The 16,095-nt window shown below is 45.1% G+C and overlaps 1 protein-coding gene across 1 annotated transcript; it reads right to left on the reverse strand.

The window, feature by feature from the left end:
• Positions 1-11: 11 nt before the first annotated feature.
• Positions 12-15,700, reverse strand: trpc1 (transient receptor potential cation channel, subfamily C, member 1). The gene is made up of 13 exons (XM_037079607.1): positions 15,097-15,700; positions 14,202-14,356; positions 14,000-14,101; positions 13,711-13,913; positions 12,529-12,660; positions 12,193-12,388; positions 11,021-11,357; positions 8,385-8,524; positions 7,111-7,260; positions 1,590-1,774; positions 1,186-1,387; positions 626-820; positions 12-542 (listed from the first exon to the last, which is right to left on the reverse strand). The coding sequence occupies exons 1-13, from the start codon at positions 15,260-15,262 to the stop codon at positions 315-317; spliced, it is 2,391 nt and encodes a 796-aa protein (XP_036935502.1). The 5' UTR covers positions 15,263-15,700; the 3' UTR covers positions 12-314.
• Between the last annotated feature and the right edge of the window lie 395 nt (positions 15,701-16,095).

Genomic DNA, 16,095 nt, shown 5'->3' on the forward strand with positions numbered 1-16,095 from the left:
GCCCCAGAAGGTCAATTTTTTCCATAAATCTTTATTCATCTTTGTTTTAAAACAATGGCTTTCTTTTATTTACAAAAAAAGGTAGAATAGCAGAAGAATACATATGGGGTGGGGGGGGGCCTGAGTCTGGAGGCTTTGGTGGAGAATATATATGTTTCTAGTTAAGTTCCAGGTTTTAAAATGTGCCTCTGTGACTCTAAAGGAGCAGAGTTTATCACATGCTCGGGGTCACACGGCATCCCAGATAAACGAGAAGCAGAGGTTTTGTCAAGAGGAGAAGGGGGAAAAGGGGGGAGGAGAGATCTAAGTCTTTTTTAGCTCCTCGGGTAGAACATGGCGTATTTGGAGGTCCGGAAGCCGAGCAGGTCCCTCATCTCGTTGCGAAACTTGGAGAGGTCTTGGCGCAGGTCGTTCAGATTTTCCACCGTGGCCTGGTCCGTGCTTTGCATCTTCTGCCGCGTGGACGTCAGGTAGCGGTGAACCAGGCAGCACATGATCTTCTGGTAGTTCTCGTCCCGCTTCTGCTTCAGGTTCTTCCACTCCTGGATGGAGAAGACAGTGAAGGAAATTCAGAACATGCGCTGGCAGCCATCTTGCTAGTGCCGATAATGAATTTTTTTCTCACCTTGAGGCTGTTCTGTCTCTTCACTTTGCCCTTGGAGGTGTGCGAGCAGATCCACTTGCTCATGCTGGTCACCAGGTAGCAGACAGTCTTTGGGGAGGGGAGGATGTTAAACGGCGGAGGCAGGGTACACTTGTCGTCAAAGTAGCTGAGCCACAGTTTAGCACGGGCGAACTTCCACTCCTTGTCCTCGTGATTCTGCAAAAGCCCGAAAAAAAAAAAAAAAGCCAACAGGGACAGTGAGGAGGCAGGCACGTGAGAATTAACTCTCGCACACTGGGCTCCATTCAGAGAGGAATGCAGAAAATGTAAAAACCTGGACAATGAGTCGTTTTACAGAGCATAATCAAAAACAAACTGTTGTTCAAAGGGAAGGAGAAAATGTGCCGCGGTTTAACATCTGTGTAACATTTCAGGGCGAATTAGCCGAAATCGAAAAATCTAATCTTCACAATAAATGGAAACAGCTCCAACTTTTTGGGTTTCGAGCTGAACTCAAATTACCCTTGACAGCCGTGACAAATCCACTTGCTTGTTTGCCAGAAGTTTGTTTATATACTCACAGCGATCTGTCTGAAGCTTTTGTGGAGCATTGCCACCAGCAGCTTGGTCAGCACGATAACCACCACGATGTTGTAGGTGCCTATGATCATGGCGCCCACGAACGAACGCAGCTCCTCCGTGTAGCTGATGCGGGTGACGAAGAGCGCGACGTGCGCCAGGGAGAATATGTACCAGAATAAGGCGTAGCAGGTCCCCATAAACCTGTGAGAGGGAAGAATTCAGTTCAGTATAACCTAAAAAGATATATTCTAAGGATATAATGTAATTTCACTGTAAGTGGAAAAGCTGCTACCACTTTACGCAGCTGCATAATGTAATCTCTAACATCTCTCAACAGGCCTTTCTGATCATTCATCATAGTCGTCATCACTCTCCAAAATGACAGATTGAGGTTGGCCCGTACGTGTGGAATGCGTCGTTGCTCTGCTGCTGGCAGAATATGCCCTCGCAGTCCTTGGTTTGGTTCTTGTCCGGGTTTTTGTGGTCCTTTCCGTAAAGCTGAGTGAGTCCAATGGTGAAGGAGAACAACACCAGCAGGAAGAGGCCCAGGAACTTTCCGAACTCCTGCAGCATCTGACCCATGGAGATCTGGGGAGAAATTAAATTGCAAATGTTTTTGTTAATCCTGCGTTTGATCTGATCTAATGAAGGAGACATGAGTCATTTTTTTCCCCCCCTTATCTTTCATAATCTGTTTTCTGCCAACAATTCCAGTAATCCTCATTAACCAGGAAGAGGGCGAGCTGGGGTCAGATCTGACACTGACTGGATCTTTGTCTGATCCTTACAAAGCTTGATTGATTTCCTACTAATTAAAAAGATAATGAGGTTAAAGGTAAAGTTAGCCCATCTTTGCCAAGATAGTTTCAGGATGAAAATCAAATACGCTCTAATACATTTGGATGTGTCTGTGATTTGGTCTGCATGGTTGCTCTGCTAGATTTCCGTAGTTGTTGTGGTGGTTACTTTATCAGCATTGTTGTTAGCTTACAGCAATGAAGCATCTGCGTAGCTTAGCAGTGGTTCAATTACAGGATTAGCATTTTTATTTCAGTTCACTTTGATACTCAATACTTAAATATTTACTAAAACAGCAACTCACTTGTTGCAACAGTATTTTTTTGAAGTGTAGTTCTTGCTAGCTAGTTTAGCAGCCTTTTAGGTAACTAATGCTAATAGCAAAGAAACATTCATGTGGCCTAGCAGTGATTACAGGATGGGGATTTTTATTTCAGTTCATCATCATGTTTAAAACTTACATTTTAGGCTGCTGTAATTCTTATTGACTTAACATTAGTAGACACATTGCAAAGGTATTGCTTTAGTCACTGTGATAATAGTTAGCTAGCTAGTTTAGCAGATTTTTAGATAGCTACTAGGAAGGAAAATCCAAAATAGACATTTTTATTGCAGTTCATTATAATACCTTACATGTAAAGGTGTTACAGTTTTGTTTTTTTATCGTAGTTGTTGCTGGCTAGTTTAGCAGCCTTTAAGATAGCTAACACTAACAGTAAGGAAATGTAGCTTGGCTTCGCAGTGATAGAAAGATGGACATTTTATTTTGCCATCTTACTTAACATTAGACAAATAAAAACTATTGTCTTAGTTGATGTAATCACAGTTGTCGCTTGCTAGTTCAGCACTGTTTCACAAAGACATGATCAAGGAAATGAAAATGTGACCAAGAAGTAATGAAACTAGTGTAGAGAATTGGCCATATATTTCAGTATCTTAGCAGTTAGTCACTTATGTGTTGCTAAATCTTTGCATAGCTCTAGTTTTGCAGAAGAATTTTTAATCAGAGGGGAAAGATCATTACTGACTGATTTTTTATGCATAACATCTTTGTTTTCATGACTGAATAAACAAACTGACAATACTTTAAGGACAATACAATTTCATACTTGTTTACTTTGTTAATGGGTGGCGGACCCTGCCATCTCTCTAGCTTCCAACACTGTCTGGGGACCTTATTTCCCTCTAAGAGCAGCTTGTTTATTCAGTGATGGAATAAATGAGTTTGTATTATTGCCTCATTAATATTGTCAATATTAACATTCTGAGTTTTAATTTCTTCTCCAAAACTACACAGTGCCCCTTCAAAGCAAGGTAGCTACATTTATGCTCCAGTGTGACCTACTCTTTCATTACTTGTCCCATGTAAGCAAACCTTTCACCACTTGTGGCTATTTTTTTCCCCCTGTCATGTTCTTGTTTAGCAGCTTTCCCCCTGAGAAACTGGAAAAAGCAACATAATCTGGCAGCTGTAGCGCTCTCACCCCACCTGAGGGAGGACACACAAACACGGAAGAAGCCAAAAACAGGGCTCGGAGACAGAGAGAGTCTTCTCAGGCCACTGGAAACCGAATATTTATAGACGTGAGTGGCTTATCTGTTTGCCAGGACCTAAAGATGCTCAAACAAGGCCAGAACACACTCGCCCTTGCAAAACACAAACACACACACAGCGTCCAGTGTGAGGGATGACCGCTCTCCCCGCACCTCAAGGTGAATGGCGACTGGGATGTTTGCAGTGAAACCCAGGTGGCTTGTTTTGAGGTGAAGGGCTAGTCTATTAGGTTGATTCATTCTCTTGTCATGTCTAAATCCCCCTGGTGTTCTCTCCCGCTGCCACTCTGTACATGTCTGATTTAGGAGCTGAGGGTGTTCCCTGCTTGCCCAGCCTGACAGGTAGTCCAACTTAGTTACTGTACAAACAGAGCAGGAATGCAGTGCAGGGTCGGGGTCTCCTAACCTTGACCAAAGCATTTAAGGTACTTCAAAAGCATCTATGTACACACAGACGAATACTTTCTGCTAAAACGCCAAGTAAAGCACGGCCTACAAATTAATTTGCCAGGGTAATATTTCTTTTTTGTTTGGCAGTTCGTAAGACGTGAGCACGAGGTGTGCACCATGGACGTCAAGGATCACTGTACATCCACCATTGTTCTTTAATGGTTTCCTGTCATTTGAATGATTTTAATACACTTTAAATTCCTCTGTAAAGCATTATGGCTGACCTTGTCGTTGCGTAATTGTTACATAAAATAAACTGACTTGACTTCAAATTGAATTTAACGAGGGGGGCCAAAAATGTTTCGTGAACCAAGATGCTCCCTGAAACCGTCTCAGCTGTTTTCAATTTAAATGTTTTCCAGATGAGTCTAATCGTGCAATGCATCGTGGGATAGCAGCATCCACCAACACCCCATATAACAAATCAAGCAAAGTCAGCATGCGTATCGACAAATTTCTCGACATCAATATGTTGCTATCCGTTTGGAATTCGTATTTATTTTAGCATCTTTTTTGTCTTTTTTTCTCTCAAACACATTCGTACACGCCCCCTGCTGTGCTGTCGCTGGTGCGGGTGATTAATACTGTCAGGGAGGTGAAGTCTGGGCCATGAGTGAGCTCATTGTATGCACAACTGGTGATTCCCTCAGACACACACTCACACTCTTTCCAGCCTCAGCAGGGGGTCCTGCCCGGCAGCAATGTGAGCTGGCCTCCTCGGGAAGGACGGCATCAAAGAAACTTGCGTTACCGCAGCCCACATATTTCTGCCTCGCCGTCTGAATTGCATGCCCGCATCTCTCAATAAGCGTGTGGAAACGTGTGGGTGTGCAAATGCATCGGCATGGGAGGTGTGTCTGCCATGTGAGTGCGAGCGTAGCCATGAACACGCATCTATTTCCAAAGCTAATAACTTTTCCATCCTGCCAAGCCAGACAGTGATGTCACAGAGCGAGTGTGAGTACAGAGAGGGGGGGAGGCAGAGGGATGGGGGGGGGGATTGCAGCCGAAAAGCGCTCAATAACAGCCCACAGGGAGCCCTCAGTGTTTTATAAGTCAACCGCAAACAACAACTCGGCTTAATGACAGGAAGGCATCCCTGCGAATAGATTGACCTCACTGCATACCTTTATGTAATAAAGTAACACACGGGGGGAATAGTGAAATCCTGCCAGCACAAAGTCAGGCGCTGGCCGGCTTTGCAGTCTCTCTCTCCGCCAAGTGGCTGGACGATACACAACACTGTGATGCGATAAAGAAAGAAAACCTATTGCTCTGAGAGTGTTGAAGAGCCTGAGTAGAAAAATATGCAAACCAGATTTTTTGGCTCATCTGGAAAGGTGGAAAAACAGTGACATAAGAGCATTTTTTTAAGCAAGTTGTCAAATGAGTTTAATCATTAAGACTTTGTATAGAGATGAAACCTATGCAGGTTTGGATTTTTTTAAAGGCCCCACATTGCAGAAAGATTTCCGTTTCTTTATTTTTTATTAATTAAGCATGTGTAAGTGCTCTATATACACTTGCAAAGTATCAAAATGCTCAGCCCATGGAATAAATGCACACAGCCTGCAGTCAGAAACTGTGCCTTCAAATGAGCTTCTGTTACATTGTGATGTCACAACCACACAGCCACACCCCTCAGCGCGTCCGGTGTGGAAACATGGTGAGCGGTGCCTGCTCAGGCATGTGCGAGCGGACCAATCGGAACAAAATTAGAGTGCATTCAGACAAAGGGTGAATAAAGGTGCTACAGCAATCGATAGCATGAGAGAAGATTATGTGTTTTTTGACCATTAAAGCAAAAATATGAGCATGAACTAGAAAATGAACACCGTATGAGGCCTTTAAAAGATATCCACCATTTCTACAGATCAACGATAAATGTCACTCTCCAATCAGAACAACAACACAACAAAAGAAAACCTCCATGAACTGGTAAAAAACACACTTAAAGAATAGCATAATAAAAGTATTGTGCTAAACAAGCTGGATATAGTTAAAATAGTGGGCAACAAACAAGAGAGAGATTATGACTATTGTACTCATGCGCCACAGAAATGCCAGATGTCAGAAATGTTTGCTTTTTACCAAATTGTATTTATTTTGTGGCACAGAGCACATCAAGAATTGCGAAACATTTCCATAATCTTTTGAGAAAAACAAGAGATTCTAAAAAATAAATCATCCACACTAATTCTGAATGACACTGCCAGCTAAGACTGAGGGTTAATCAAGCTGATCCAATCCAGCTTTCTCCAGGATTTAGAAAAATCAAGCTGATGCCCGTGCACTTTTCTAAAAATTCTCTCAAGGGTTAGGGTCTTCTCAAGATAACCTCAGAGGGACCTCAAGGAAGTGAGCTGAAATAAATCAGAAAAGTTCAGAAGTTTTGAAATACGATGTAATGACTATACTTTCCCCTCTCCGTGACTTAATTCCAATGCGGCCAATATCTCTCTTAAGATGGCAACAGATGAGACTAGGTGTACGTGCCAGATAGAAATCAGCGTAGGAGCCAATGAAAATGTGCTGTGGGTGTTCGCAGCACTCATCCAGCTTCAAATATGCAGCCTAAACCAAGGCTTAGGAAATCAATTTTGCACAAACTGAAGGGCTCTCATTTATGCAGATGACAGAAATGATGATAGCGGCACGCTGACGCATATGTCAACCAAGCCGCCGAGCCTTTATGATGTTGTGTTCGGTTTATTACGAGCGCATTATCGCGGTGGAGCACATTCGTCTGCCCGCCTCAGTTCCTGCCGCGCTTGTACTTAACGCTTATGATGATAGTTATGATACGGCTGAGAGCAGCTGCTGTGATGTTTAGTGTGGGCTTGTCCTTGAGCTTTCACACTTCGCCGAGAGAGGAAGAGTGGGTGGTGGATGTGTTTATGATGGGGTAAGAGAGATTGATAGGAAAAGGGAAGCAGTTTTATAATTGTTGCATAAAGGACCTGGTCGTTTCTGTTTCCTCGTCCAGAGAGTTTCACGAAGTCATGGCTCAAACGTCCACAGGGATCATCCTCAGATCTCGTCTGGCTCAACTGGGAATCTATTAGCGTTGAACCACCATGCTTACAGCTACTTTTAGTGAGTGTAACTACACTGTGTCTTACCTGTAGCGGTCCCAGTATGGAGCTGGTGGTGTACATGAAGAAGAGTCGCAGGTAACTCAGGACATTGGCGAAGGCGAACAGGCCCTCGGCCACCAGGATGGGATGGAAGGCGTCCCAGTTCTTCCTCTCTGTGTCCCCCACGTTCTTGAACTGAAGAACAAGCAAACATTCAGGCACACATTCGCCCGACAGCACTGCAACAAGACTCATGTGAAACTAACTCTTTATTAAACAATGCCCAGAACGAGATGAACTAAATCAGGTGCGCTCGCTAGCTTTACATTAGCTGAACGCACCTGATTTAACTCAGCCCAATGGCTGTCCAGATGGAGTGGTACCATAACCAAAGCTAGCTTTAATGTCTAGATTGAAAAAGAGAAACGAGAAGAATTCTACCACTTCCGAGTCATTTTTACACGCAAAGCTTTCTTCATAATGAATATTTCCAAAAAAAATGTATGAGTGCTAACTTTTTTGTAGTTTGTTAGATGAAAAGATTAGCATTTCTATTTGCCCAGTAAATATTACAGCCAGTAGATTGTTAGCTTAGCTTAGCATGAAGACTGAAATGAGGTGGGAAAAGCTAGCCTAGCTGTCCAGAACTTCAGGAAGTAAAGCATGTAGGCTAACAACCAACAGTAAAGTCACACATTGTTGTTTTTGAAAGATTAAACAAATGAGATTTAGTTTTGACTTGCTAAATGTTTCCCCTGCTTCCATTCTCCATTCCAAGCTAAGCTAACTGGCGGCTAGCTGAAGATAAATAGGTCATTTGTGTATTTTCAAGAATTTCCACATAATGTTGTTTCAACTGCAATATATATAAAACACATAATGTTAAAGTAATCTATGCGAGGTATGGTGCTTTGGAAATGAAATGAGGTGAAGTTTGTGTCAGTAATGTAAATTAGAGTTACTGCTTCATCTGCATATTCAAAAGTCCACCCACATGGATGATTTCACTTATTTCGCCTGGCTAGATCTCTCTCACTCTCAAGACTGTGTGGGTGCCACGAGTGTACTTGATTGGCATCTCCTGTGGTACCTGTAAAGGTGTGAAAAATTACACCTTGAATGGAACAAGTGAAAACACCTGTGTGGGTGTGCTAAGATACTGAGAGGTGAACTGCCAACGCTCCTCGCAAGAAATGAATATAGTGAAAATAATACTGATGCCAGTGATGAGCAATCATTCCACCTTTCAGCAGTGCCAAAGTTTAGACGCAGTCAACTCTAGTGTGTGTGTGTGTGTGTGTGTGTGTGTGTGTGTGTACCTTGTTATGAGCAACAATCTTGAGGGCGAAGGTGGCTAAGTAAAGGGAATTCATCACGAAGCTCAGCTGGTTTCTAGACTCCTCCAGAAAGTCCTCCAGCCCCTCGTACCACAGACGCTTCACATCCGACCACACCATCCCTGCAGGGAAGCAGGAATTCACCGTCACCACACACACACACACACATGCTCGCACCACAGGAAAAAAGTGCATTTTGCTGCCATCGCCAACACTTAAAATCGCTTCCAGATTCAGCCAAAAGACATCTTGCACAGGGAGCCCAGGGGAGACAGGCATGTGTGAGACAGAAATTGGAGATTAATGTGTTGAAAATGTGTCATCTGTGGGATTTAGCGAGGTGAGCGGAATTTAATAAAGATGGACGTCATTCTGCGTCCAAGTGGAACATCATCAATTCTAAGTGTACAGTAGGGATAGTAAAATACAGAAACCTGACTCCGGCTGCAAAGCCAAGCCAAAGTGACGCATCCTCTGCGCCTTGATTCAGAAATGATTTCATTAGCTTGAACCCGATTGATCTGTCATTGGTTTCCATGGTTTCAACGGAGGGTAGGCAGATACTGCATCACAGAAAACGCTTCACACATGGATTGTTTCTGTCTCTAAATTTAGTTTGTTTTGTCTGGTTAGTCAAATCTGTGTGAGTGCACACGCTTGTAAACAGAGAGAGATGTAGAGGTGGAAAGTAACTAAGTACATTTACTCTAGTACCATTTTGTTCTTGTGGTACTTTACACTCCTACGTCACCACAGCACAGAGGCAAATATTCTATTTACTGCACTGTTTGTATTTGCCAACTTCAGTTACTAAGCTACACTATTACAAAGCAGTTAATATAAAATATAATTAAATGCATTTTAATTGTCTTGACATTTACCAGCTGCAATGCCTCACTAATCTTTACCTAAACAAACACTCCCCTGGTGCTTCTATTTCCCAGTCTGTGCCACTAGATGCACGGCTAATTGAGCTAACTAGCTAAATGCAGCTACAGTTAGTGGTTACTCTTGAGTATGAATCCAACAGCTGGAAACGTGCTGAATACTTTTACTTTTCCATTATACGTATATTTCAAAACTAATTCTTTAATACTGAAATTGTGACTGTGGGATTTTTATATGTAACAGATAATTTATGCGCTGACGCATTACTGTTTTCAATTAAGTAAAAGCTTCTTCCACCTCTGGAGGGATGCACTGAGACACCCAATGACACACTTGCACGAGGCCCAGCGTGCACAGACACACTCACAGCCTCAGCATCTGATTTCCACATTAATGCGAGGCATGCTGCTCGGGGGAATAGCAGGATGGAGAGAGCTAGAGGAGGATGAGAGGATGGGGGGGGGGAGAGGGACAAAGACAGAACAATGGAGAGCAGAGGGAATGAAAAAGCTGCAGTTTGACATGTGAGTGCTGGCTACAGACCTGCAGCAGATGTGGCAACTCTCTCACGATAATGTTTGCATTAGAAATCTCCCTCCTGTTATCAAAGCTAATCTAGCAGACGCTCTGAGTCTGAGCTCTGCAATGCTGCATCACATCTTGCAGCGAGGCAAAGACAAAAAAAAAAAAAACGGTTGAAGTTGTTCAAATCAATCTTTGATGTTGCTCTTTTGCAATACTTAAGGAATCTTTCCCCCGCTAGTAGGCTATGTGGGCCCTTGGAAAAAAAAAAAGCCATTACACTTCTGTCTAATGACTCAGCTACTGATCTCGCTCCGGCAATATACAGAATAAATTGCGAATTACCCCACAACCATCTTCATAACTTTGAATAATACAAGTCAATTGCTTCTACATCCTTTTATGCCCCATCAGGTGTAGTTATTGGGATGATTTATCAAAGCCAGCGATGAAGCCTGGACCAGTGAGCGGTGGGTACGAACACTTTGTGTCTTTGGGGGGGAGGAAGAGGGGTAGGGATGCTGCAACCGTGAGGAAAATATCTCTGCTGAGAAAGGCAGGGCCATTAAAGCAATCGAACGCTCATGCTAATGGTTTCTTGGCAGGAGAGGGAGGTAGAGAGGCTCCATCCCCCAGAGAGAGAGAGCGAGAGAGAGAGAGAGAGAGAGAGACAGGGTCAGTTTCTAAGTGTCCCCATCCAGGATAGTTCGTGCACGTGTGTTTTTCCTTCTGCGTACTGTATATATGTCTGCATGTATGCGGGCTGAGTCTGATGATATCAGCACTCAGATGGGCCACAGGGGAGAGAGGGGGAAGAAGAAGAAGAGGAAGCCGCGGTTCCTTTTCTATAGAGCTCAATTAAGAAGCAGAACTGACAGATTTAATTCGGTCAAGCCAGGCTTTCTATCGTTTAGTACAGAAAGAGCTGTTTGTCATGTCGCGCCTGATAGGATTAAGGATACAGGATACTGGACTTTAGCCAGACCATAACAGGAATCCCTCGTTGTCACTCCACTATGCAAGGTTTTTCTATTCAATTCTGGTTTGTATGATTGGATTCTTATTCTGTTTTTTTTTTTTTGGTTTTATGGCATCCATTAGGAGATGAGTGATTATTCGGTCATAAAAATCCGCCCACTGAACTCCGGAATATTCGCAAGGGAGGTCAACAGACATACATTAGCTGAGGTTGGGGTTTAAAAGCTGACCTATGATCCAGAGGATGAGCAGGTAGTCTATCATCCCCAGCGGAGGGCCCATGGTGTTTTTCGTGCCCTCGTTGTAGACCAGAGAGTACAGGTTGAGCAGCAGCAGGAAGGTGAAGTAGGAGGCGCTGTGGATGATGAACTTGACGAAGGGCGTGTGGATGATCTGGCCCACGCGGGAGCGCGGCACCAGAAGGTAGCAGATGGAGAGCAGCGGCCAGAGCATCGCCACGCTCAGCACCGTGGCCATCTTCAGACAGGTGTGTTTGCGGCGGTAGCTGGCCGTCTCTCCGAACCAGACGGTGTTGAGGAACTGCTGACAGTTGGACTGAGCCACGAACTGTAAGAGGGGAGAACGATGTGAGGAATGAGAATGAGACATTGATGGTTGGCTCTAACCGAGAGCACCAAAAGCCAGAGTGCCATCTAGTTTTGTTAGAATCAAGAGAAGGCAGACGTCTCCGGCCGAAATCTCCCAAACTTTCAAAACTCACACCAAAACAATCCAGACAGAAAATTAGCACTGGTCTACAGGTGAGAGAAAACATACGTATTTTAGATTTTGGGGTGAACTGTCCCTTTAAGTCAATCATTTAAAATTCATTAACATCTTGGAAAATTTTACTTATATTAGCTTTCTTGCCAGGAGTTTGTCCCAGCTACATTCTCAAGCTACAGCGAGCAGTTGGTTAGCTTAGCTTAGCACAAAGACAGGAAACAGTTGACCCAGTTAGCGAACAAAAAGGTCACAAAAACAGCAGGACAGCTTTCAGCTAGAGTGTATTCATGAGTATTTTTCTGACGTGCAGCCTTAAGTGTGCAGGTGTTAATTCTCCAGTAGGAAACAGCGGCACGCCAAAGAGCTGTACTGTGATATATGAGTCAAACGCTTCACACTGAGCCATCCCAGCTGTAAACTGCCCCACAGCCTCAAACTTTAGTCTCGTCTTTGACTGCCGGTGCCTGGAGGAAGCACTTCATCCTGCCAAACTCATATTTCACAGAGGCAAGCACATGGTGTGCCAGAGCAGAGACGGGTCCTGCTTACACTACCATTAACAAGATGTCGTTAATAATGGACAGAATTCTTATTTCCTCCCTTCTAATCCTTGGATGGGGGCTGGGGGTGAATCAAACGATCGAGTTGAATCTATCGGGTGCCAGCAGATGCAGACCTCTTTCTGGTTGTACTTGATGGCGAGCTTGAGTCGACTGAGATTCATGCGCTCCTCCAGCAGGCCCCTCTTGTCGACGTGATCCTCGCTGGACGTGTGGTTGAGGATCACTTCTAGCTCTCGGGAGTTTCGAGCCTGAGCCAGCAGGTCCTTGGCGAACATCTTGCACTGCTTCGCCAGCTCTTCGTAGTCGTTCCTGGAGAGAGGGAAATCAGATACACATGGAAGATTATGAGTCTCATCTGTAAAGGGAAGAGGTTTATGATTTTACAACGTGCGTGTTCGTACATATGTTTACACTCGCTGAACGCGCCGCGACATGACGGACAGACGTACCTGAACTCCACCTCGACCAGGCTGAGCTCCTTGAGGTCCGTGCTCAGCTCAAAGGCCCTGAGAATGGGATCCTCCTCGGTCAGCATGATCAGAGAGGGGCTGGCCAGGCAGCGGTAGATGTCCAGGCGGAACCTGAACCAGAAAAAAGGTGGACGGGGAGGTGAAAACGCGTGGGAAGGAAAACAGGAATGGGAAAAGAGCAGAACAGATGAGAGAGAGAGAAAAAAAAAAAAGAAAAATCCAGAACCAAACATTCAGCCTCCTACTGGAGCTGCTTCGTATGTACCTTGCTTTGACCCCCATGTGCTGTTCGCCAGCCAAACTGCAGACTGATTCATTTAGCTACCTGTGTGGGAGGCTACAGTGCCCCTGCAGAGAGAATAAAACTGGCCGGCAGAGGAGAATCAGCAATATCTGATCTGCAACTGCGAGCAGGAGATTGCATCAGAATACAGGCTCGTCTTTGCCGCTTCCACTTAAAGGTGCAGTATGTAAGAATTCCGGCTTTAAAACACCACCCAACACTCCCCCTGCTCTTCTGGCTAGCTGCACGGCTAACTGAGCTAGCAAGCTATCGGCAGCTAAAAGTCTTGGATGTATAAACAGAACGCAGTTAGCAGCAGTTAGCAGTTCCTCTGGTGATTTGCCGCCCCCTGTTTGTCGGGCGTATGAATTCAATTTCGGACCTTTAAATTAGAGTTCAAAGTTCAAAACTTGTTTTTGCGGCTAGATGAGTAAAGCTGGATAATAACAGCGAGCATTAGGAGTCTTCTGTACACTAAGCACTCACTGTCCTGTCAAAAATGCATCCTAAATCATTCTTTTCCAGATGTTCGAGATGACATTTTTCAAGCTGATGCTATCATCAAAACGAGGCACCGCAATGTTTCGCCTTTCCTGGACACTTTCCTCGACACGGCAACTGATTTATAGCTTTACTCTTAAGCTCTTGCATACCAGAGCAAGACCAAAACAATCGTCAAATACAAAAAAAATAAAAAAAAATAGCACATGCATCATCCCGGAAGATAAAGTCCGAGCTAAAGCAATCCACTGCAACGGCAGTCTTCTGGTTTGGATCAATGGGAGCTAAATGCAGCCATCTGGGGCGAGCCAGCCATGTTTATGCTATTACGCGTCCTGCGTGCTACATCACCCGAGGAGGCGCTGCGCCGCCGGTACCTGGAGTGTCGTAAGCTGTCCTTCTTGTTCTTGGCGTTGCAGAGCGTGCACTCGCAGCCCACGGCGTGGGGCCGGGGCAGAGAGATGTCCTGCTTGAGCAGCATGGTCAGGATCTCGTAATTGTTTCTGTGGGCGGCCAGGATGACTGGAGCCACGTCCATGGTGGTGGAGTACTCCGGGTTCTGGATCCGCTGCATCAGTTTCTGGAAAAAGGAAAATAGGTTTGGCCTCTTAAAAGAAGACTTCCACTTAAAAGAAGACTTTTAAGAGGTAATGAGGGGAGACTTACAGCGATGGAGGGCTTGGAGGATCGCCTCGGCCTGTGGTTGAGGAGGATGTCTACTGCTCCAACCACCTCGGAGTCTATGGCCACCAACAAGGCGTCTGTCGCCTGCACAGAAACAAAAAATGTTTTCTCAGACATCAGCTCAGCAACGACCAACTTCCATCCTGTGACAGTCATCTGTTTTGCCTCCTGTGAGTGTGTTGACCTGGCAGCCATGTTCCAGGAGAAGCTGCAGGATGTCCAGATTCTCGTTCTCGATGGTGATGGTGACGGCATCCCGGCCCAGCACGTCCACGCAGTTGATGTTGAGCTCGCCGTGTCGGTTCTCCTCCAGCAGCTTCTTCACCATATAGTAGTCACCTGGGTAAAAAAAAAAAAAAAAAAAGACACACGGCGGCATCCGATTTAGGAAAATCACTGCGAAAGTCGGATCTATAGAAGCAGTGAGGTGCTGTCTGCGGATGGCGCCAAACAAGACACACACACACAAACAGCTTTTTTTTTTTTTTGCGGACACGGTCGGTCCTCGCAGAAGCAGGCTGGGCTCCAGCGGTCCTCTAAATCTCAGTCGTCCATAACAATAACATCTCCCTCAAAGGACAACTTCTGCTGCCATGTTTAGAGAGGCTTTATATGGTCACAGCAGCCGGCCTGCACACCTAAAACAAACCCTGGCGGCCTGCGCAGTGTTCCCAGCTTATCAATGAGATGCCTCCCTCTGCTACTTCACTCTCTCTGTCACTTCCTCCCCTTCAGGGCTAGTTTGCATGAACTTGCCTTGTTAGGAGCACAGAAACAGTCAGAGAAGAGCTGCAGGGGAAGAGGAACTTTTGAGAAGGAGCAGACCTTCTGAATAAATATATCCTGACAACCCCTGTGGGCGACAAGAAAACTTCCACAAGCGGAGGGGGAGCCAACGTGTAGGCAGCCACGAGAGGTTATTCACTGGAAGAACAAAAATATATATACTGTGGTATGACTGCAGCCTTGGAGTTTGACCCCACCAGGCTGTAGTCTACCCACAGATATCAGACATAAAGCCTCGCCGAGCTCGTCCTGCGACCCTGAACGCACCACGGGCCAATGCAACCCAAACAAACCTTTCTCGCACGCCAGCAGGAAGAGCTTCTCGTCCAGCGTCGTCTCCTCCTTCACCTCTCTCACGTCTTTCAGGGCCAGAAATTTATCCGGAGAGGAGGCGTCCGTGCCCTGGTACAGAGCTGCCATTACGACGGAGAGCGAGTACGGCCAAACACTGATGTGCATCCCACTAGAAACCGGCGACCATTACACAAGAAAGCCCGTCTCCTGAGGTGACATCGGAGGCAATTTTCTTTTTTGTTGTTGTTGTTGTTGTTCTCTGAGTGGGGACGTGTGTTGTGGTGTGTCGCAGCGCCGGCGGAGGCTTAACGCGTCGTCATTAGAGAGTCCAATATATCAGGCGCTGTTACCGCCGTGGCATCTCTGCTGTGCGGCTCTGCTCCTGCTGCTTCCTCCTCCTGGCTCCCAACGAAAAAGAAAAAGAAAAAGAAAAACACAACCTCGTCTTTTTTTTTCCTCTCTCCGGACGTCTTCAAACTTCGGGTTCGAACGCGTGAGCTGTCCGACGAGAAGACGACGCGCTCATCTCCGTCGGAGCGGTGTTTACACGCACCATCTTGCCTCGCATCTCTGGTCCTGATGCTGCCGACGAGGCGCCCCCCCCCATCCCATCCCCCCTACTGCGCATGCGCCCCTCCTTCCACCTGCTCGCTCGATCGCTCACTTCGCAGGCGCAGAGCCGCTGTGATTACGTAACAGGGCAACTGAGTGCAGCATCTTTGTTCTGTGTGTGTTTTTTCTCCATTTAAAATATATATATATATATATATGTATATATATATATATATATATATATATATATATATATATATATATATATATATATATATATATATATATATATATGTGCTGAGATCTTCACAATGCAGATTTAACAAGACACATGGTTTTAGAAAAGGATCTACAGGGTTAACTGTGTGAAATACATACATGTGTTTCATTAGCATTGCTCCAGGAAGTCTACATGCCATAATTAGGTTTTGAACCCCCTTTTATCC

Source organism: Acanthopagrus latus, chromosome 19, assembly GCF_904848185.1.
Source record: "Acanthopagrus latus isolate v.2019 chromosome 19, fAcaLat1.1, whole genome shotgun sequence".
Lineage (NCBI taxonomy): Eukaryota > Metazoa > Chordata > Actinopteri > Spariformes > Sparidae > Acanthopagrus > Acanthopagrus latus.